Source organism: Myiozetetes cayanensis, unplaced genomic scaffold (assembly GCF_022539395.1).
Source record: "Myiozetetes cayanensis isolate MyiCay16 unplaced genomic scaffold, myiCay2020 scf2-11, whole genome shotgun sequence".
In the NCBI taxonomy this organism is placed as follows: Eukaryota; Metazoa; Chordata; class Aves; order Passeriformes; family Tyrannidae; genus Myiozetetes; species Myiozetetes cayanensis.
The window spans coordinates 26870610-26895063 of NW_026087411.1; the positions used below are offsets into that span (position 1 = coordinate 26870610).

At 37.5% G+C, this 24454-nt stretch overlaps 1 protein-coding gene across 2 annotated transcripts in view; it reads left to right on the forward strand.

The window, feature by feature from the left end:
- The window catches only part of PRKCE (protein kinase C epsilon), a 282503-nt gene extending 258449 nt beyond the window's left edge, over positions 1–24054 (forward strand). Inside the window, exons 14-15 of one of the 2 annotated variants that reach the window (XM_050314608.1) lie at positions 2725–2871; positions 10650–10679. In XM_050314608.1, coding sequence (XP_050170565.1) covers positions 2725–2871; positions 10650–10664 — 162 coding nt within the window. In that variant the 3' untranslated portion in view covers positions 10665–10679. Of the gene's footprint in view, positions 1–2724; positions 2872–10649; positions 10680–20859 lie in introns of those variants that run through there. The other variant, XM_050314607.1, reaches the window with a different exon arrangement.
- The last annotated feature ends 400 nt before the right edge of the window (positions 24055–24454 follow it).

The window sequence follows — 24454 nt, forward strand, 5'->3', positions numbered from 1 at the left end:
AGAGGCGCCTGTGTATTTTACTGCTGAATGGTAGCAAGGGATTAACTTTGGAACACTTTGTTTCCTCACATTGTGCTTTGAGCCGTGGGTTTTACTCTTTAGAAACTGCGTATTTTTACACTCCTTCAAACAGCATGTAAGGAAAGTTTAATAAGAAGACGTTCTCTTCTATTAAGTAACAATGTTTTCTTACTTTCTGAAGAAACAGTTTTCCTGTTATTTCCAACAAAACACTTGAGAATGATTTTACAGATCAGCATTACAAGGCAGCACATTGCTTATCCCACGAAAATCCACACATCTCATTAGTCCTGTTTCTGTGGATTGACAGGAATTGCTATTTAAATTCTTTCCTGTGTGGTAAGGAAAACAATTCTTCATTGAAATTGGCTCTGTGCTTCTTCATAAGCAATAGAGAGAGGTTGTCTCTACAGTGTGTGTTCCCTTTGTACCTGGATGACAGAGATCTCTGGGGTACAGAAGCAGAACTCTGTTTTTAAGATGTGTGATTTATTTCAAGAAGCAAAATTTTGAGAGCCAAATAAATGATCCTTGATTCAGCCCCCAAGTTGCATGGCTATCTCAGCAACCTTTTGTCCTGTTACCATTTAAATCAGTAGGAACTCTGATTCTAAAAGGCTTCCCTTTTCATAAAAGGAGGTTCCTGCCTTAGTATGGGAAAATAAAAAGGCAACATTTATAGCTATGGCTGTCAAATCCATTTGCAACCATCTCTTCAACACAGTACAGTTAACAGTGGTGTGTGTCCTGACAGCTGCATCATTATTGATACTGGTGATAAGCAGCTTGTGCTTCAGAAATAGAAAAGGATTAAATTCATGAAATTAAATGTCTACTTTAGAAGTTTGAGATTATTTCATCGCACATGATAATTGTTGTTGTTTTCATTCATTCTTAAAATTTGTTCTCCCTCGTCATCCATTTTGAAGTTTCATGCAGTTTGTGAAATACATCACTAAACTGCACTACCTAGTCATATTTTCATGTCCTGGGCTTCTTAAAAAATGACATGGTAGATACTAGGATCATATTTTACTTTTTTGATACATGGATTATATGGTACAAAAAGCGTATCCTGTAGTTCCCATGTTCTGTTTCTGCAATACGTATGGCTGCTGGTTCCTGGCCTGCTCGCTCCAGTCCTGGAGGTGAAATAAAGCAGAGGAATGTAGGAATGCGTTTTGTGGTTTTCCAAGAGACCTCACCAAAGCACAGTAATCCTTTCAAAACCTTTGTTTCTCCTGCCTGTAGAAAATATGGCCTGTAGTTTAGATATGACTTGACCACTTGCAAAATAGCTTGCAAAGCAGTAGAACATAAGACCAAAGAGAAGGATGGTCTTCAGAGCAGTGTGTATGTCAGAGACCATAGACAGAATTGCCTTGCTGATCTATGTTATATTTTTAAAATGATAACAAGGGTATTCTTCTGTGGATAGTTGATCTAGCTATCTAAAATCATCTTAAGGGCTTCAGTAGCCACTTGTCTAATAACTGGAATACTAAGGCATGCCTTACAGAGATTTATTTTTTTCATAAGTTTTTTTTTCTACAGAAGTATAATATCATGTGATACCTAGGTTAAAAAGGCACTGAGCAACTATCGCATTTTGTTTCATTTGTGCACCTTTTTTTTTCTAATTTACAAATGTTATATAATGGCTGAATATGAAGTAATAGCAAAGCTTGAGATAATTTTACAATGTTAATGTATGTGTGTATGTAAGAACAGCATTCATTGCTACTGGAATTGCAAGGATTCTGTGTCCACATGAATTAGGAAATAAGTAGAACAATTGCTAATAAAAGAAGTTAAAAATAGCAGTGCAAAATCAGGAAAGGTATTATGAGCTGCCATCATTTGATATCAATGTCTTCCACCGGTTGTACAGCTTTTTGCTGAAAGGAATAGTAATAGTTTAAAAGTGAGAAGTTTAGAAATTACCACACCGCAGGAGACCACTTAGTTCTAGTTGCTGGCACTAATGGCGTACTAAACATGAAAGGAATTCTGCAAGTTATGTCATGGACCTTCTCAAGGGAAGCTTTCTGCTTGTACTGATCACTCCGTGTATTTCCTGAAACAAACAGGATGCTTATCATTCATGTAGCTCCAGGTGCCATTCTTACTTGTATTAGAATAAAATCCTAGAAGTGAGTAAGGAAGTTATGGCTTTTCATGTTTCTGGTTGAGTGGAGTGGATGATTAAGCAACCTACATATGCAAAGAAAATAAAAACAGCAAGCATAATAAGTAGCCCCTATCCCCCAAATTAAAAGACTCTGTTTTTAAGTTAAGATACAGCAAATAAGGTAAAATAAGAGCTCTCCTGACTATCTGTTTAGGACTGTCTCTGGAGGGTTTAATTTTTTCTTTCTTTCCTTTAGTATTTTTGAGCACAGCTGGAACTAGAAATGCTGAAAGAATCTGTTCCTCTAACACACCCAGTCAGATGAAATTAGGGGGTCTCAGCAAGCAATCGAAAGTTTCCTGCAGGAAATTTACACTTTGGAGTCTCTGAATCTGCTTATTTGGCTGGAGCCTCTGAAATTTGGAGGGCCAGAAAAAATAACTTTCTGAAAGGGGACTGTCTCAAGAAACTCAGCTTTAGGCATTATAGTGTGTAATTGAGCTGCAAATGATTTCCAGTCATGGCCATTCATATTTTAACTTTTCCCTCTTCTCCCACCCCCACCCCTGTAGTTCATGACGAAAAACCCCAACAAGCGACTTGGCTGTGTGGCATCACAAAATGGGGAAGACGCGATTAAGCAGCACCCGTTTTTCAAGGAAATTGACTGGGTTCTTCTAGAACAAAGGAAAATCAAGCCACCCTTCAAACCTCGGATTGTAAGTAACAGTTTGCGTAACATTCAGAGAAAACTTGGTTTGACAGTTCTATTTGTTGGCTTTTCTGAGGCATGAGATTACCTCATGCAGTATTTGGGGGGTTGAAATAGGAAGATAACTGTGTCGCTGAAAAGATTGTCTTGTCATTGTTTCTATGAAGGTAAGTGTCAGGAACAGATTTAATGCACAGGAAGATGTTCATGTCACATAAAGCATGAGAGGGTTCAAGGCCCTGTTTTAATTATTTTTCTGTGTTCTTAAAGATACCATGGTGAGAAGAGATAATTTCGTGGGGTATATACTGTCTGTACTTTCTGTGCGAATTCTTCTGCAGTTCTGCATTGCTGATGGCCAACTGGATTTTGTAGTAAAAGACAGAGGCAAGGATTTGTCATCAATAATATTTTAACTGAAAAAAACAGCTTTCCAGGGGAAAGAAATGTACATCATGGTTAGATAAATCTATGTGCTTATATTTTCCTGGGTAATAATTAAGTATTTCTATTTTAAAGTAGAAAAAAATTGTAAATAGCAGCCCCACCTGCAGAAACCATGAAAGCCAAGCAAAAATACTCTACTTCTTCTAGTCTTCCTCTGGATGAAAATAAAGTTAACGAAATACCAACTTTTTAGCTGAGAATATGTGGAGTTACTTTTGTGCTTTAAGAGTGCAAGAGAGCAATTTTATGATAAATCATTCGAGATTAATTTGCATTTTTTGACTTTGCACATTCTGAATTACAATGTTTGATTTGCCTGTAAATATGGTCAAGGTACTTATTTGTTTTTTTTCTTTAGATAGTTTACAAAGGTATTAAAAAAAAAAAACAAAACAGAAAGCAAAACAAACAAACAAAAAACCCTAAGACTTTGGGCTCAACACTGAGTCCTAACTTAAATTTAGAGGTAAAGAAGTCCCCCTGTTTTTGAAGAATGCCTGTCACATTTAAAGCATTTCCTTTAAGTTGAGTGAGATGCATTTCCCCAGGTTCCTTGTGTAGGTGGTGAAAGCGAGGCTGTCTGTCCAGGCAGCTCCTCTGAGTCCACTCTTGGAGAAATCTCTCTCCCTCTGTAGCTATGCAGAAAGAGCCTAAAGGGATTGACAACTATAAGTGAAAGTTATCCGTTGTGAGTGTCTTTCTAGGAGTAATAGTAAAATATAGTGTTATCACATGAGGAAGCTTTTCTTAATGTATTTGTTGGAGAGTGGGAAACATTACAGTGGCGTAGCTCCGGGCAGATGAAGGCCTGAGCCAGCCCCACTCCTGGAAGGGGTCCAGCCAGCTGGGCATGTCAGCTCCCTTACCCAGTTGCCCAGCTCTGCTCTGGAGGTGTGGCCAGGTTGCACCTAGTGCCTGAGCTGATGTACAAATCTCTGTACTGCTGCAAGAAGTGGAAACCCCAAATTGACTCCTTTAGTATCTATCTGAGGCCTAGTTAATACTGTGACTAGCTGCTTTCCAGTCAGATCCCACAGTCCTCGGATAGTTGCAGATAGACATACTCGATGTTAGCTGAGTTGCATGTGTGTAGCTCTTCCTGTTTTCACAAGAATTTGGCCTTTCATCTCACAATAATTTTTGTTGCTTTGCTCAGTATTCATCAGAGTTTTGTTAATAGTTACCAAATCAAGATGCACAGTTCCAGAATAATTTTTGTTTTATGGCTGCATCTGATTTCCGGATTCCTCTCATCTAGTCTGTTTATTGACTCCTTCCCTTTCATGATCAAGATGCACAGTCCCTTTAACAATAAGTATTTTTATGAGGCCTTTATTATTTTTGTGTGTACTCCCACTGCAGCAGTCCTTGAAAGTCAGGAGGCATTTCATATATCAGGTGTTTTTATTCATTGCCTGTATAAATGCCTTCTGCCTTCTCAGTGGAGCCTCTTTCTGGTAATTATTTCAGTGCTGTTATATTATAAAGCCGTTCCTGTTTCATTAATTCCTGTTGTTTTGTTCCTTTTCCCCGGCTTTCTTTAATGGTATGTTAGTTGAACCCTTTGGTTTTAGTAGTGATTTCCTATTATTTCAGAGTAGTCCTGTGTGTAATTTTTAGGGCAGCTCCCTGCTCCTTAATAATTGTTGATTTTATACATCTTTGTTTATACCTTTTCTCATTTTTCTTCAGGCTGCTTCTGTAATGTTGGATTTTCATACTACTTCTTTCTATATTGTATCTGCCAACTTTCTTTATTCTACCAAATTTGATTCCTGAAGTCTGGTAGTTCTGTATGCATGGATTTTTTCCTGAACTCTTTTTTTTTATGGTGGTGAATTCAGATAACATGTACTCTATGTTACAGTCATCTCTGTTATTTTTCATGTTCTCAGTTTGCTCTCTCTAAGATATCTTCCCCAGAGACCAGGTCCTATCAACTTTTACTGATAACTTTTCTACACTTACAAAGGGCATACCTTATATATTTATACCATGTTTATGATCAATCAGTTGTTTTGTACCAGCTATATTAATTTTAGCAGATGTTTGGATTTTGTTGTGTAGGAATCTTGGAGCAAAATCATACTGAAATTTTTACTTATTCTTTTAAAGCTGAATTATTTATTACTTGGAAAGTGAAGTGTGATAAATATCTAGGCTGAGAGAAAGATCACAAAAATATAATTATTAATTATTTAACTTCAGAAATGGTAAAGGAATCTAGGGCAGTAAATTTCAAATGCAATAAAGGTGATTTTGGATATTTGTCAAGCTAGAAGACATGGCACTCACTTTGAAAAATGCAGAAAAGAGGGAAGAAGATGAACACTAATGAAATAAAATCTACATTAAAATCTAGATAGCATTCCTCTCTAAATTCACTTGTGGGTATAGGTTTGAGATTCATTGATTCAGACTAACAAACTGAACTATTCCGTAGCTATGAAATAGCTATGAAAAAGCATAACTAATGCCTGTGTTTGGAATGTTTTCTGGTTTTCAACATCTTTCAGTATTGATAAAGGGCTGTTGATTATTTAAAAGTGACTTGTAATATTAAAAGAAGATTAACAAAATTATTTTAATCTTACGTTGAGGAGGGCCTAATTGTGTCAAAATAGCTATGAGAAGAGAGGCCAGATTATTAGTCAGAAAATAGACATTCTTGCATGTGATATGTATTGAGTGTACATGTGTGCTGGGAAAGAAGCATACAATGCATATGTAGTCATTTGTGCATTTAAATTGAGTTTTGCATGCACATACAAAATCTTGCTCGTGCAAGAATGCATATATTTACACAGGTAGTTCTCTATTTTCTGACCAACCATTAAGATGACTAAGGGGGGAAAATTTATGATTATATTATAAACACGTTCAAAATAAAACATTACGTGAGATGTATTCAAATGAGCTCTGGGCACTATAAAATGCTGACACTAAACAGGTAAAGTCATTAGGGAAAATGGTCAAACACTGAGGTCCCATCAGGCAGTGGAATAATCTGCCAAGGGAGGTCATGGAAGTGCTAGTGTGGAAAAAAACCTTACTGTTCTGCCTCACTACTTTGCTGATCCCCAAAACACACGAGTTCCTTGATTAGCAAAGCTGGCTTGCTTTTCACCTTATATCTGCCATATTTTCTGAGGAGCTTACATGGTACTGCAGGGCCTGTGCTTCTCCATGATTCAGGTGTGTCTCTTCAGCTGTGCCACAGCCCTAAGGCTGAATTTTTCAACTGGACTTGGAAGAAACACTGCATGGCTGTTTATTAGCCAGGCTTTTGAGGATGTGGGGTTTTTTTAAATCTCATTCACACAGTAGATGGATATAATTATGTTCCTTATTATATCAGAAATATACCATTAATGTCCTTGTAGTTTGTCCTTGATTTGATTATTCTAATGATGCTTTGGAAGATGAAATTTCTTTCCTGTTTTCAGCCTTGGAATGAAAATTACTTAAGTCCAAAAGGTCTTTGAAAATCTGACTCTGTTTTCTGAAGGCTTGCTAAAGTACCCTGGGCAGATCATTCATCCTGAGTTTAGATTGCTAAGGAGTGACTGGATTGCCACCCCAGGTTGTCCTAGGTGAAGACAGTGGAGGCAGATTTGGTGGCTCTGAAACCTGCTGTGAAGGAACTTTGACTGCTCCTCCAGCTTAATGACTTGGGATAGAGAACATAAAGGGGTGAAAATGCACTAGGGATGAGTCCTATGATCCATTTTATTTACCAGCTCTTCCTTTCATAAATCTAGAATTATGAGGCTTTTCAGTGGCAAAATTAATTTTACATAGATATATACACTATGGTTTACCATACTGAGAGTTTGTTCCATGTAAAGCTATTAAAAATGTTAAGCTGCTGTAGAAGAAAAAATAATAGCTCTATTAGAAGTCAAGCAAATGTTTGAACAGCTATGAAGAGGATATTTGCTATAACTAAGCTCCAGTGACCTTGCAATGTCTCTTGAAGATCATTTTTGCTGTTCTCAAAACCTAATTCTTGGAGTTTCACAGACTGACTTGAAATTTTCTAAATAACATTATTCTTCCCTGCTGCTTTTAGTGCAGGCATGAATATGTAATTGCATATGCAAGATATAAGTACCATTTTAGTGCAGATGGATATCTTTTCTTCAGAGCAACTGTCGTAAGACAGAAATTCCTTTGAGGCATTTTACTCCTACATTGAGCTGTTCTGTTTCATGTGTTCTTCCTGGAATTTTATTCCATTTGGAGAACGAAATTTCCCTGATCAGTAGCCATAAGACCAGGCTATGGTTTGCAACACAACTTGTTGCTCAAGAACCACAGACTCAATAGTATTCAGTGATTCTCTGCTCTCCTTCTTTCTTTATTTCTATGGGTATGTTCCTGGTTTGACTGAATTGGTTATTTCCATTTTCAAAGTGCTTTTGCCATATTACAAATTAAAAGAAGGCTGTAGTAGATTAATTTCTTACCAAAATTATTGATATGGTGGTGAGTGTGGTAGATCTTGCTTACTGGCATGATGGGATGATTCTGTCCATCCATACCAAATAATAAAATATGCATTAAAAACAGTCATTGAAACAGATTGCTGCTTCAGCTTTAATGTGTGTTGATTAAATTTTTATTGTTATAGATTCCCTGCAAGAAATTCTTTGTGCCGTTTCTGAGAGCACAGCTGCCTTTCCAGACTGAACCTGTGGCCTGCTGACATATCACCAACATGAGCCAGTGAAGCTCAGAGACGTGCACAAGTGGCAGAAATATACACATTATCACAGTCCCTCTTGCAAGAGGGATAGAGGAAGATCACTGCCCAAAAATTTGTTACTCATTTGGCTGAAGTCAGTGGTAGCCTCATATGAGCATCAATTTCATAGAATCATAGAATGATGTGGGTTGGAAAGGACCTTTAAAGATCATCTAGCCCATCCCCTCTGCAGTGAGCCTAATCAACTAGATCAGATTTCTCAGAGCCATGTCCAGAGCCTGACCTTGAATCTTTCCAGGAATGGGGCATCTATCACCGATCTGAGCCACCTGTTCCAGTGTTTCATCATCCTCATCATAAACTATATCTAGTCTAAATCTGCCCTCTTTTAGTTTAAAACCATTACCCTGTATCCTATCACAAAAGCCCTACTAAAAAGTTTGACCTCTTCTTTCTTTTAAGCCGCATTGAAGTATTGAAGGGTCTCCCCAGAGCCTTCTCCTCTCCAGGCTTAGCCTGAGCTCTCAGCGTTTTCTCACAGGAGATGTACCCTAGGCCTCTGAGGGCTTTTTTTCTTGGTTTTGGTAGAATTAGACTTGCACAATAAAATCATATTTCATGATCACTGTGGCTCGGTGTGCTGCAAGGAGCTGTAAGACAGAGAAAGTTGTTAGGCACTGTGCAGCAAGGACAGTCTCACTACAGGCACACTCCTGTCCTTTCAGGGTGAGTTTTCACTGTCAACCCTTGAAACATGCATGCAAACAGATTTGGTGTTTTCATCCACCCTGTTGTCGATGTCAGGATTGAGGAAAATTTGAGACTTCGTCTAAGACGTCCTCAACACGAAAAAGCTGAAAAACTGTGAGCCAGAGGGTAATACAAAGCCTGGTAAAACAGATGTTTGCCATATGTATTTCTTTCTAGCAATTAAGCCAAAGTTACATCGCTAATGGCTTTATCAGTGCCTGGGGCAATCCATTTATAGTGTGGCTTTATGTAGATGAAGTTAACAAAATAATCGTATTACAATGATTCACTGTCAACATGCAGCTTTCACAGAACAATACGTTATTTTAATTTTCTCAATGTATTCATAATTTTCTTGTTTCCAGTTCTAAAAGCTCACTTTCTTTGAGAGCATTAGAAACAAAATGAACAAGATAGCCTATTGCAAAATTGTGTCTTGCAGTGTGGAGCAACAACAGCTGCTGCGGGCTTATTTAGTTCATCTGATGTGAATCCCTTCATTTTGCAGCCTCTTCCATTGCTACTGTTATGTCACTGAGAATATTTTCTGAACATTTGTAAGTTCCTTCTTCAGTTCTGGCTTCTCAGGATAGAGAGCTGGTCTAGCTGCTAAAACCAGAGACCTGAGAATTGCAAGATATATAAGTTCTTCCACCAGATTTTCTAGAAACTCATGATGTGGTCCAGGCTGCATCACCTAACCTTTTCATGCCTGTGTTTCCCCTCTGTGATAATCTCAGGATGCTTAATGCAAAGTTCTGTGACGGCAAAAAAATATGACTGAGAAGTGTTAAAAAACAAATGCTCAAGATCAGCCTGCCTTGTAAATTGACTGAATGTGTAGGACTTCCCTTGGAAGAGTGTTCTATGCTATACCAGACCTCAGTGTTAGCAGATTTCATCTTGGTCCTCAACCTCATATTTCCTACAGTAATTTACACCTCTCTAAGCTCCTGTAACTCAAAGATAAAGATAAACCTTTACTGAAGTCCCTCCCCCCTTAGTTATCACTATCTGAGCCACATTGTCTGTATGCAGTTTCCTTTGTGAACCTGAACTCCCTTGTTAAGTCTTGACTTAAGGATGCCAGCAATGTGTCCTCTCTCAGTTTTGCACTGCAGCAAAGGTTTGAAATAAAATCGTTCCCAAATATGCAATTCTAGTCTTAGCCAATGATTGCGGGTTACAACTGGAGTCACTGAACACTGTGAATTTTCTTTTCCCTCTCCCCTAAACGAGTGAAAAACTGGCAAAATTTTGGCAACCCTTTGCCTATGACTTAACAACAAGCTGGATGCCCATAGTGTTTGGAAACTGGGTAATAAATAGCAACTACAAATCAGCACCTAGGGAGTGTGCAGCTGGGCTGTTTGCTCGGGCAAACAGGCAGAGGCCGCACCTGCCTCGTGGGTAGGTGCCGCACTGAATGGCTCCCGAAAATTGTTTTCAATTAGAAAGGTGTGTGTTTAAATTGCTGCAGCAATCATCTGCTTATTGTGAAATATGGCTGGAATCCTTAAAGAGGGACCACGTTTCTGGAGAAAACTTTCAAATATGTTAGCTTGAAACATAAATTCTGTAATCTCAGATTTGTTTTCATACCAGTGCAAACAGGCAAAGATTTTTTTACTCTTTTTAATGAGGGATTTTTAACCTGGTGTTGGGAAGTCATGATACTGTTTTGGTGGGGGTTTTTTGGCACACCTCTACTTTTATGTGACAGTAGATTGTATCATCATCCATGCAGAATTATGACTTTGCCTTTACGCTGTGGGGAAGAAATCCTGTAAAATGCAGTATCATTCAGTAGCACCAGAAGGAACATAGGAAATTACAGGCCAAGTAAATTTCTTTTTGTATAAATGTTCTCTCTTTTCAAGTTTGCTTCAGTGTGAATGTCCCTCTTTAAGGTAAGGCCTTCAATATGGGGAAAATGTCAAGGTAGGTCCATTTTTAGGCCTAATAACCTTGAGGTGTCCCTTCAGTTTCATAATATTTCCATTCAGTCATCAGTGCATGGCAATGAGCATTTAGCAGATGGGCACGCAAGGGGCTATACTGCATGCCTTTGCATGAAGTGTTACTGCTTAGGCAAAACACTGGGGAGTGGTCTTGAGACCTCAGACCCTCATGTACCATTATTAAACATTGCACATTATGTATTCCCCACTTGCTGCAGACATTTCAGGCATAGGAAAACAGGGGGCTTTCTTCTGAGGGTGACATCATGGTGATTAATACTGGTATGCCAAAACCCTCCAAATGTTTAGAAACAGGGTAGATTCTATTTGTGAGAATGGTTAACATACATCCATTAGAAAAACTAAAGAAAAATATATGTGGACTTTTGGGACAGACTGTTTATTGCAAACAGCCATAATGGTGAAAGTCTAACACTTTTTCTGCATGCTGCCCCTGCCCTAGGATATCATGAATCAAATATTTAATGTAATCTGGTTCCTAGAAATTACACTTTCTGCTACTGGCAGAAGTGTTAGCCAGGTTACTGCTGATTGAGAAGCATTGACTTTTGTTAGACAACGAAGTTTGATATTTCATGTGAACTTGAGGCAGGCAGTTGTGAACAACAAACAGTACCATAACTGCCTGAAACACAGCTCAGGCCAATTGGTCTAGCACGTGGCTGGGCAGGAGGGAAAAGTCTGTAACACTTCAGCTTCTTCTCCCAACAAAATAAAGGGCCTTGCTTTCCAAAGCTTCAACTAGCTTGGCCCTTTGTGCAACCACTAAGTTTGCTCAAAGTGCAAGTATGTAGCTTTTGAGGATCTTATTGTGCAGCTTGTATTGCAGCTTAGAGAAACCATGAGTGAGCTGGTGTTTTTAAGGGATTTCAGTGTTGTTTTCTTGAAAGAACAAGGCTTCGGTTTCCCAGAATTTCTCATTCTGTTAGTCTTATTTTTGGGGTCTTTTTATTCTCTTCAGCGTCAGTGTCTACAGCAGCTGTTTTGCGCTGCGATTAGCACAACACTGGAATTACAGATGTTTGAAAGCTACTTCCTGGCACTGCAGGTTCCCAAATATTTATAAGTTAAACAACTTTTATTATGCTTCTTTTGATTCTGTACTGGGGATCCAGCAATATTTGTTTGGGTTTGTTGAATCCCAGTCTTATAGCACTAAAATCTTTTCATACTGCCTAATTAACTTCATTTAACCATCTGTTAAATGTACATTGTTAAGTAGTGCCCATTAGGATAGAGTGATAAGCAGCCAGAGTGCACCCGCTTTCCTTTTGGGCTTCCCCAGAAAAACAGAAATTCTGTTTCGCTTTTTAGCTGCTTTAAGCTCCAGTGCTATTTTCATAAAATAATCTAAACCATTAAGTGAAATAATCTTATTATGTTTACTTAGAGTACATTCTTAAGAATTCAAGCAGAAATATTTTGGGTTTATATTGATGTAGATAATAAATAATATTCCTGGGTTGGGCCTGTTTCTGATGTCAATAAAGGCTAAGGGAAAAACACCAGGTGATTAAGAAGCAGTAGCATCTGACTCTTTATCAGAAGGTGGAAAGGAATTTATCCAAAAAAGCTAAGACTCTTTGATGGCTGGGAGTCCATGACCAGTCCCATCACAACTGGAGTCCAGTGAACACAGAGTATAAAAAGAGGTTTGGCTTTAGGTTTATTTCTCATGCAGAATTTTTTGTATTAGCATATACTATGCCAGTACAAGCATAAGGTCTTACTAGGATATTCATCCAAAGTGGGCAGCAAAAATTTGTCAGTCTATGTGTTCACAGCTCAGCATACAAGTGCAAAACCTAATTCCTTCAACGTATGCACTAATAGCAGATGGTGGACTGAAGCTGCTGATATGTAGCTACTTGTCATCATAGCAGGACAGGGGAGACGTCTTTACATGGTAAGGAATCCTAGCACTTCATTAGCTGCTGCTCTTCTCCTGTTATGCTGCTGTGCTGTTTTAAGGGATTTTGTTACTGTGGAGGGACAGACCTTGTACTGGTCCTCTCAACAGCATGCTCCAGAAGTCGTGTGCCTAAATTCTGCATGATAAGAGAACACTTATCTAGATATTTATGAAGAACTTAAGCACAGATCTTATTCTTTGCATGCCATATTCATATTTGCAAAGGAACTACAGAACAACAATTCCCCTGGCTTAATTATGGAGTATGGAAAAGAAGGATTTGAAGACCATGACTGCCCATGACTCTTTGAAGGATTGTGTTTATATTTGACAAGAAGAAGATAGTTTGAGTTTGTACCATCACATCTGCGTTAACAGCTCAAATTCCCAGCAAGATGGGGTTCCCATTGTGCAAAAACCCGAAGAGAGTCAAGAGATCATAGATAATGATACACAGAAAAGATCACAGCCCATGTATAGAAGAACAAAAATAGGAAGAAAATTAGATGTAGGGTGAAGAGAAAATTACTCAAGCTCAAGCTCAAAGGATAACAGTAGCAGAACCAAGAATTAAACCCTTGTCACTACAAACTCTGCTGTGTCTTACTGTACTCTTTTAATAAAACTGCGTCCTGTAAAAGCAGTTAAAGGATCTGGAGAAAAGATGAAAAGATGTACTGAGATGCAGAAGTAGTAGGAATTCACCAATAGTTGTGCAATGCGCTTTTTTTAGTCTAGAATTTTTATGTGCATTAGTTTAAAAAAAAAAGACAGTAGCTTCAGCTGCTTTTAAAGTCACATATATCTTTATTTTAATCTGTCTTTACAAAGGCTTAAAAATAATCATTACACTTCAAAATATAATCTTTAATAATTCAGTAGTCTTAGAATTAAACCATCACCATGTAGCTTTCTCCCTTTGTATAAGACCTACTGTACAATTTTGCTCTATGAAAGCCTGTCATATGCATCATCCATGCCAAACTTAAAGCTTTATTCTTAATTAGCTAAAGCATCAAAGAGCGTGAGTTTCCAGAAATGAGGGCAGTCTTGCCAAAAACTGTGTAGCATTCTTACTCTATGGCCTGTTGTGCAAACCATTCTAGTGTGGTGCTGAGTCTTGGAATGATGCTCCCACTTGCTATTACCTTTCCTGCTGTGGTGTTTCTTTGCATCCAGCATCACAATGCACATGTTGATGCCTCCTCAGTATAGGAGGGCCTCAGAATCACAAGATATTACAATATATTTATGATTTCATGTCAGAATCAGGAAGGTTTCCATAATGTGATACTTTTCTGTAAATCAAGGGTTAGGTCACTGTAGGCAGAATAAACCAAAGTTGGTCATTATTTATTCAGGATACACAGAGTGTCTAGAAATATTTCATTACATCATGCATCTATTTAATAGCATCACAGTGTCCTTAATTTATTCCTTGTCTTTGTGATTGGTTAAAGAATGAAAGGTAAATAAATCTACTGATCTTTTACAGAATAAATCTGGTCAGATATCTCAGTGCACTGTTAGACTATCTGTATTTAGGTAATTTTTCAGTGATTTAAGGGATGTATTCTGGAAGCCACTGGAATTCTAGGAACATGTGCCCTAGACTTACCAACCTACCTTTCTCTTCTTTGCAAGTCAGCTCCGTTGTCTGGGTGTAGCTAGTCCCTTGTGCCAAAGAGCTAGGGATCAGGAAGACAAAAGGGCGCCTACGCTTGTATTTGAGGACTCCTCGTCACAGATGCACCAGCCCCGATTACTGTAACTCTGCTATAACAATGGTTGAAATGCCATTTCAGGAGAACACAACCAAAAACGGGCTAATCCTGGATGTGTGCCAGAATGTAAGAGGGGAGCTGATACCGCTGATCATGACCTTAAAGCAGTTGAGGATATCAGTGGAAGCTTGCCAATATAATGTGAATTAGAGACACACACATATAAAATCTGCACTGCAGAGTGTGTCATAAGATTTGCAATAGGAATTGCATTGTGCAAGTGAAGGGTATTTTCACGTGATTGTTCCATTTCTTTCTGTTCTTGTATTTCCTCCCTACCCCAAGAAGAAATATAAAATTATTTCTCATGAGGTTAAATATCTCAAAGAAATCGGCCATAAGGTAAAAATGTAGTGTAGGAATTCAGAAGTCAGCACTCTTCCCCTGCAGTTTTTTTCACTTTAAAAAATGCATATATTATGTGCATAGCTTATGTTGCAGTGGCTATGTCACGATTGAGTCCTAATGGAAGAAGGCCTGATAAGGTGGACAGGATGGATCTTGAGGGTAAAGGACTAACCACAGATGGGAAGATGGTGCTGAGCTCCCCTGAAGCTCCTGTGAAATCTGTCTCCATCTATGTTTTGCACAGAGATAACTGTTGTGCTTTAGCAATCAGGCTATGAACAAAGCAAGTTTGCTGTATATAACTTCAGTGCTGTGTACTTGTGGTCATGTTAAAACCATACTCAAGTAGGGCCATAGGAGACAACAGTTTTACAGTGACTTCTTCTGGGAGAGGTTCATTGCCCAGACTGTGAGCACAGGGTAGTTGACTGAACCTGCAGAGCTTTGATTTTGTTTGCCTTGCTCTTTGTTTTTTGGTGGTGGTTTTGGGAGGCTGTGGTTTTGAGAAAGGCTGTGTAAAAGAGAATACAAAGATTGGCATTCTGGCCATGTAGTCATTAAATGTTTTAACGCTTAATTGTTTAGCTTATTCCTCCTTCCTCCTTGACCCATTTCACATTCCTAAGAAAGATACATATTGTTTCAATATAAAGGTGGTTTCAGCTTATTGTATCACAAATACTGCCTTTTAAAATTCATAGTTTTGTGAATTAGCTTGGTGTTTATTAAATATCTGTGTACTTCCATAACAGATTAAATTGTGGACTGCACAGGTTGGCATGCTTTTTGAGTGAGGGGTTTTCCCACTGCTTTCACTTAGTTTGGTGTCCTTTATATCTAATGAAAGCATAATATAGGAGCACGAAAGCTCCCTCTCTGCTTGGAAGTGATGAATGTTGGTATACTTGTAAAAGCTACTTGGCTTCAAAACCCTTTTTATCATCATAACCTTCAGCTGAATATACTACAGCTCATGGCTGATGTGTTATAACTCTTCCATGTGAGAACAGAGCAATTAACATGCTGAAAAAATTTAATAACTTATAAAGTTGTTTTGATAACATGTATTTCATATCTTCTGAAATAAGACAAGCTAGAAACTACTTCTAATACTGATATAAATTCTCAGGACATGCAAATACTGTGAGGAGGTATCCTGAGGATAAACTGAAAGATAGGGCTGAAGTGTTGTGCTTCTCAGCTTGTTTCCTTCGAAATACCCATACTGAATTTCTCTCTATATAGCATGAGTTATGTGCAAATGTGAGTGCTCATCACAGTTGGTCTCAGTTTTTTAGAAACTACTACACCTTTACGAAAAGAGATCCAATCAGTGGTGCAAAGTTATCTTTGCCTGTGCTGTGGTTTTTGTTATCATAATAAGGAGAGGTGAATGAGAGGACAGTGATATATGAGGTTAGCCACATAACCTTGTGCTTCAATGCCTTGAGTTTCCATTCGTCTTGATAAATATAATCTGAAAGTCTTATCAGTGATGAGGTAAATACAAAATATTTAAACTTTTATCATCCTGATCTAAGAATTTTCATCTTGGTGATGCTGTGCCAAACATGAGTACCATTTGTTTCTTACTGAAGCAAAATCCTGGATAAAATTAAGGGATACCGTGTAATACCTATTACAGAAGGTGTGGCTCTTGCTGCATGTCCCTGCTGCTGCATTGCTGCCCTGTGCCCCTGGAGCTGCACACTAAAAGCTGCAGCAGCTTCCTGCCCAGATTCAGTGCACCTGTCAGGGGGTGAGATAGGCTGCTGATACAGCCAGGTGCTGCACTGGGATGGTCCCCAAACGAATGTCAAACTCCAGGATTTCGCTGTGGGCTTGAAAAATATATGAGGAGGCACCAAGCACTGCTATTAACAAAAAACTGAAGTGGAGTAAAGTTAAAGAGTTTCATTCAGCGATATAGACAGGTCAATCATCTACATTTCTGTGCTCATGGTATCTCAGACTGTGAAAATCATGCAGGAGCTTTGTATATATATTGTGTCAAAGGGTCCACTTACTGAAAAATATCATAGCACAATATTTTTTTCTTTCAACATACTAGTTCATTGTTGTAATGATAATTTCTGAACTCAATTCTTGTATTAGCTGTCTGCTCTGGATTAGCTGCTCATTCTGCTAAATAAACAGAAATCTATTAATTGATTTAAAGAGGATTCCTCTAGTTATATTTAAACAGCATATTTGAATTTGTAGGACAATCAGACTAAAACACAAAACCTAGTCTTTTGTGGCAGTGTTGTTTCCTAGCCACCTCCATCTTTTCTTCACCTTCTCTGAGTAGCATTTGAACCTGCTGGACAATTCCAGACCAATTTAGTGGAGCCATTGATCTTGCAAAGGATTTGAAAGAGAGTGAGTGATTTTCTGCAAATTAAATAAAAAGAAGTAACAGAGTAAAGAGAGATATCTCTTAATGTCTCCAAACTGGACAATTAGTTTAATCCTTATTAGGTAGAAGAGAGTCCATCGAGCATCTTGGCCTCATGACACATGACAACAAGCCAAACACCCTCTGTCAGGTGCCTTCTTGCAAGGATTTCTGTGGCTTTCCAATGCCAAAGGTCACATTAGGTCAGACAGGACACCTATGAAGCATTCACACTGCTGGAAAAAAAAGACAAACAAAAGATCAACTGGCCAGCACATTTTCTGCACAAGATGTAGTGAGTCACTATTCCTTCTCACTATCGGAGATACTCTGCTGTTGGAGAAGCTGTCTTTCTGATGAGATTTAGAACTGGAGTCACGTCATTTTTAGTCATCAGCAGTGCCATGTCACTGCTGCTGCTCTTTGTCAGACAGAGGCAGGCTCTGCCCACACTCTGCCTGCAGTAGAGCAGTTTCAGTGCAGTGTGGAATTTGGCACCTACTGTTGGAAGCTCTTGGGTAGCTGCTGTGCCTCTGCTCTTGTGTAGCACTGACACATGGTAAAGACAAGATGCTTGGGTAGTCTAGAGAAAAAAAAACAGCATCTGAAACTTCATTGAATTTCTATGTGTTTGGGTGGACAGCTGTAGTTTTGGGCATTCTTTTTCCTAATACTCTGCTTTCTTCGGTCATCTGAAATGAAAAAGTCTTACCTGGAAAAAAAAATCTTAAAGTTTATAATAATGTGTCCCAGAGTCTCAGGAGCTGCAGGCTAAATAAACAGAATCCCACCCATTTAATTACTACAATTTAAATATGCATTTGCCAGCCAATCTAAATATTTTTCCTTTTATCTTCATGATTTTTTAATGTTCAAAGCTGAGTAATAGCTACACTCTGTTTCTTTCATATATTCTCCTTACCTTGCAGATCTTCCCTCTTTTCTCAGCTTCTCTGCTAGGAGACCACCACAGCCCTTCATACCTTTATCCTGCATGCTGCAATTGTGTATTGGTTCATGCTCTTGGCCTACGGAGTATTCACAGTGCAAGTACATTAAAATAGCAACAGTAGCAGAAATGTGGCCAGACCTGTTTTGTCTTAGCAGATGGAGCCTTGCAAAATAGGCATACCTTCAGGAAGAAGGTGCCCAACTTGCTAAGGGGGGTTTCTCAAATAAATCTTTCTGTTGAAAAGAAGCACTTGTTATGAACTCTGCCTTTGGTCTTGTATGGCTTATTCCACTCACTTTTGTTCCCTGTGATTTGTTTAATCTCACTTCATCAGTTGTTTGGTGAGAGACTTGTTAGCGTATCCTTGCAATCATAGATTGTTCCATGCTTGTCCTGTTAATAAATTAGATTATTTACCTCTCTGCTGCCAAAACTACATAAATTGTTTATAAATCTGAGAAAGTAAAAATTTCTATTTCCTCCTTTGGTCTTGAAGGCATATTTTAAGACATGGTAGGCTTTTAAATCTAAGCACAAATGTTGGGATTCAGAGTTCTACTGAAAGCACAATTATTTTTTATCAGTAGGATTTAGGTACACCAATGTTGGGACAGTTCTTTAGATGTACCCATCTGTGCTCTTTTTTCATCTAACACCTTCACAAGTCTTAGTGATAATTTTCTAGAATAAGTAGCTATTAGGAATTAATTGCCCCAAATGGCTTTGAGGAGTTTGTCATCAAACTGGTTTAGCTTCAGGAAGGAAATAACACTTTTCACAAATACATTGAGTGAAAGCCTGAAAGTAATATATATTGTATTTGTTTTCAGTTGCTCCAGAGCTTATTTAGCCTGGATAGCTAGTGGTTGAAGTGTGAGTGTAATCACATTTCTTTTGCATATAACTACAGTTCTGAATTTGAATTCTACTTTCTGCAAATATTCACTTGCTTCCTTCTGATTTAGTGACTATTCCTATGGCAAATTCATTGTGTGACTGTGTGAAAATACTACTGTAGGACATGGAGAACAAGAAGAATGTAGACGCAGTTGCAATGTAATGCATTTCAAAACTGAGATGGAATTTCATTCTTATTTTGCAATATTTGCCCAAATTATTTGGGAAAAAACCCATAAAGTCCAAAGCCATGTCCCTGATGCCTTATGCTGTTCAGAGTATATGGGTTGCATACACTTTATGTCTTGTCTTTCTGTACAAAGTAAATATTTCAAATGTAAACAATATAAACATATATATAAATGTTTGTTCAGTCCATATCCCTTTCCTTTTAATGGAATTTTGTAGATAGAGGTTGTGGATTTTTGTTTGCCTGCACTTAGAAAGTACGTGGTTTACAAGTGACAGCCTCTTGCATTTCTATAGACATTTTTTCCCTATATCTCTTAAGTTCTCACAAACAATGTAGGTGGAGGTTGCTATGACCGTTTTACCATTGTGAGAAAGAAAACTGTTTAGTGACTCAGTAAAGCTGATGAAGAAAATACATTTATATATGTGTATGTTTTATAGAAAACTTTACCTATGTTGAAAGAGGGCATATATCCCATTTGGAATACATTAATACACTTTATGATATATGACTTTATCATTTTACTTGCAAGTCAAACAGCTATTCTATTTCCAGTATCACCTTCATCTCAGACATGTGCAGGATGAACACAAAGCTTGTTTGCAATGTGTCAGTGCAAATCCATTAAGTATCACTCAAATAATTATTAGATTCCATGAAACAAAGAGAAAAGAGACTGTAAAGGAAAATGTTCCAATTCCCTGAACCTGTACATGCCTGAAATACGCTCCTAACATAGAAAATGTGAACACTGCAGGTTCAAGGAAATGACCATGGAGAATGTTTTTAGCTGTTACCTAGGGTGTTTTTTTCATGTAAGTGGTCACAGATAGTCACTGTTATGAGTGTCCTGAGGACAGCAAGTCAGTCTCCCCAAGACTGTCTCTGGTTAATTCCTCTTATCCCAGAACATGTACAGTTGCACTTTGTTGGCACAGCTTTGCTGAAGGAGTGAGGCGCTTTAGACTTCAACGGGGAAATCCTGATGTCATTGAAATAAAGAAGACTTCTGAGGTGGATTTCTTTGGAGACAGAATTTCACACTTTGACCTGGTGCTCTGAATGACGTTTGGCTGCATTAGGAAATCTGAGTTGCCAATGTGGAGCTCAAGAATTTTGGACTGAGAGCTGTTGCAAACTTTACCTCAGATTTTTAAAGCTGAGTGTAGCCTGATACAAAGAAACAGTTAAATTAGAGTTGAAACAGTAGACTGTGTTGTGGGGGAATCAATTAGTTCACTCTGTGCCTCTGAAGGAGATACGATTTTGTTTCAATCTAAGAGGAAACATCCATACCACCTACTATGCCAAAGCTTTTTCTAAATCAATCCTAATTTCAGCTTCCTGCTTTATCATCATACTGCTATTCCTTCGCCTGTCAGAGACCTGTGAGTCTCTGGGAACTCATTTATAGTATTGCTTCTGTGGCCTCTCCTGAACTCATTTATATTACTTGCTCCTGTAGCTTCTCTCATATGTCTGTTATTATTTGTGTGAAGTAGCTCCTCTTTTATTTCAATCATTCCAGAAAATTCAGCCTTTTGGGGGGATGGAGAAGAGGGAGAGCACCTTTTATTTTATTTTGCTGTTTTAGCATTCACCTTATTTATATTTTTCTTCTCAGAAAACCAAAAGGGATGTTAATAACTTTGATCAAGACTTTACACGAGAAGAACCAGTATTAACGCTAGTGGATGAGACAATTATAAAACAAATCAATCAAGAAGAATTTAAAGGGTTCTCTTATTTTGGAGAAGAGCTACTGCCATAGACAACAATAGACTGACAGATGAATGATGCTGCAAGAAGTGATTCTGAAGAGATCATCAAATCACTGAGACTCAGTAGATCAAGAACTACTTCTCTTACCCTGAGCCCGTATCCCAAGTTAAAGTATATATTTATTATTTTTTCCTTTGTCTTCTGACCTGAAAGCACTCTTAATTTCTGTCTCACAAAGCAATGCAAAATAATTTTGTATCAGAAATTGTAGATGTAACACACTGCCGTATATTTGCAACTTTCCTTTTATTCCTAAGAGTAGGAATTCCCAGAGGACAAAAGTGCATCTTTTCCATAGAAAATGAAGCTATGCTATTAAAAGCAATTTAGCAGACCACGTTCTGAAATCGTCATATGTATTTAAGCTAAGAAGGTGAGAACTGTTTCTTCTGCACTGGCGGTTATGATGAGATCTGTACTCAGATGCCCTTTGAAAAGCAAAGTCTGCCTTCATGGAGGTTTAATCCTCAGTTATTAATTTATTGTGGGGAGGTACAAACTGTAAAGCTGTCCAAAAAAAGAAGCACATCAATTAAGGATTTTAATGAAGTTCCTCGTACAGTGTACAGAAAACTTAGGAATAAGAGTCACAAAGATAACTGAAATTTTATTTAAAGCAAGAAATAGATTCTATATGGATAGTTATTAAAGGGCTAAAGAATAAAAAGCCTATAGTACTTTAACACAGCTATAAATAGCCATTTTACTGTTTTTCAGGCAATTGGGAGTACTATCCATGTTACCAAATTTAAAAGCCTTTTAAATGAACCATTAATGTGACACCAAGATTGCAAATGTTTACAGTTAATTTTACATTAAAAATTAATTATAAACATTATAAATTCACCACTGTAGCTACAGTGATAATTTCATATTTATATTTATTTTTTCAGCAGTGTGTTACTTTTGCACACTTTTACAAAACCATAATACTACTGTGTTTGTTGGTTTTTTTGTTTAAAATCTAAAGAGAAATCTGCTTTTAGAAGACACAAAATAAGGCTACACGTGCATTATGTGGAAGTGTGTTAAAAAACTGAAGATCAAACATTCACAAACTGACATTATTGAAAGTTGTAAATTGATATTTTTTTTGTGTGTATGAATTGAAATGGTAACTCATGTGGACAATATTACTAATGTGAAGTTACCTCCTGTAGATACGCTAACAGTGTTATGTACTTATATTTCCAGGAGTACCCTGTGGTTTGGTTTTGGTTTGGTTTTTTTTTTTTTTGTGTACATGTATCGCTGAGGTCATTTTATTATATATTTTACTGGACTGAGTGAGCGGTCATTGGAATCCATTTTAATTGTTGCACATGGATTTCCAGCTGCACAAAAATATATATACTTGTGATTGGCAAAGTGGCACTAAAGAAGCTTTTTTGCCTTTTGTACAGGTGAGATTTTGTATATAGTGTTTGCTGCAAGGCCTGTGGAATTCATTGAATATAGAGGTATCAACTGCTGCATGTTCAGGCATACTATTAAAATGTTAGTCTATGAAAGAATAATTATAATAATGTCCATGTGCAATACTCTTGTATGTGTATTGGTTCAAGTTACTGTCAGAAAGATGAGGTTTTTGTTATAAAAGATGTAGACATATATTAAGCTATACTAAATCTCTTGTATAGTTCTCTTCAACTCTATTATGACATGATAGAGCTCGGAAAGAGAAAGGAATATTACGAGTCGTGGTGGACAAAGTGTGAGTCATTGGCTTTAAGAGATAATCTTGGACTCAAGCAGATGAGTTAGTTTGTGTCAGTTTCGTGTCTGGCTGCTCATAGCCTGTTACTGATGACACCATTCAGCTCCATTTTGTTTTGTTTTTAAAACTCAGGTGTAATTATTATATATATTCTTATGATTATTTCAAAATATTAAATATTATGATATATCAATTAATGTGTTGTCTGGCCTACAGGTGTAATAATGGATCAAGCCTTTAGTTTAATTTAATTTATCCTTAGTAATCTTTTGTACTGGGAAAAGACTAGCTTCTGGAGCTGAGTACCAGCACATAAACATCTTAATGATTGCATCATCTCAATGTTAAATTTCTTTCTCTCTTAGAAATATATTGTAGAACTGCCCATCAATTTGTGTCTCACCACTGGCTCTGTTTATTTCTCATCACAGTTAGATTTTGACATCCAGGCAAGAACTGATCACAGTGCTAAAGCATTCTTTTTCATGGATGAGTAGACTGGCTAGGAAGACAAGTTATTGGATAGTGCACTACTGTTTGTTCAACAAGAGGCCTTTACACAGAACTAGGAGCATTTATTTTGAAGGAATAAAAGCATCCCATAAAGCTATTGTGTACAAGCTAGTGTAGTCTGTATTCCCATTTCTAGCGTGAAGATAATTAGCAAATGTTTGTATTTCAAGAGGCCTCAGCACCTGCAGTGTTTGGTAGGATGCTAAGAGAAAGTGAAGGAAATAGAAACTTTTGCATGGGCAGATATTTCTTCAATATAAATAGTTAGATTCTCTGCCTTGGGTTTACATCAGAAGGTTTTTATGTTACCTTAACATTTTTTAAAGATAATTCTTAAAAATGGACATTCTGTTACATTTCTGCCTGTTCTGTAAAATCTTTCCTGTTCCTTCTTTGTAAAAGGAGTGCAAAATGCCAAAAATATTATTAATAATAACAATTATAAAGAATCCATTGTTTCTTTGTTTTCCTCCCAAATAGACTTTATTGAAGATGGAAATACATTTTTCTCCATAGGGTGAAAAATAATTCTCTCCAAAAAGGCTTACAAATTACCTCTTTTTAAATTATGTGCAGAATAGCTCTGGCTAAATATAAAGTGTATTCAGTTGGGGGGGTAGGTTTTTTTTTTAATTGTGAGGATTTATTTGTACAGAATTTTTTTCTTATGGATGTAATTTGAATCTCTTGCCATTCATTAGTGTTATTTCATTGTAAACATTATTACTGTGCCAAATGTACTGTATTCAAAAGGATGTGAATGTGTATTGTTTCAGAACCCAATAAATACAATGATGTTAAATCTTATTTTTTTCCTCAAAGTTTTCCTGAGTATTTCCTAATGAGGAAGAAAGAAAGAAGAAGGATGAATATTTTTGCTGTTACATGTTGTACAAAATACCACGAGCTTGTCTTTTAGGAGTGGGCATTTTGCGAAGGAAGGATTTGGCTAACAGGAGCCTCCTCTGTGAAGCACTGAACACCCCAAGAAAAACACAGGTAACAGTGCATGAACGCTATTTGTCTTGAGCAATATAACATTTACCTCAAAAACACCAAGCAGGTGAGTTTACATACTTTTTCTGCTTACTGGCTACATAATGGTCACTGAGTTCTGACTGATCACAGCATTCTGTTTAGCTGCATTGTTAAAACTCACTTCAGTAGGGCACTTTTGGGGACTGCTTTAGTGTTTAATTGTATTGAT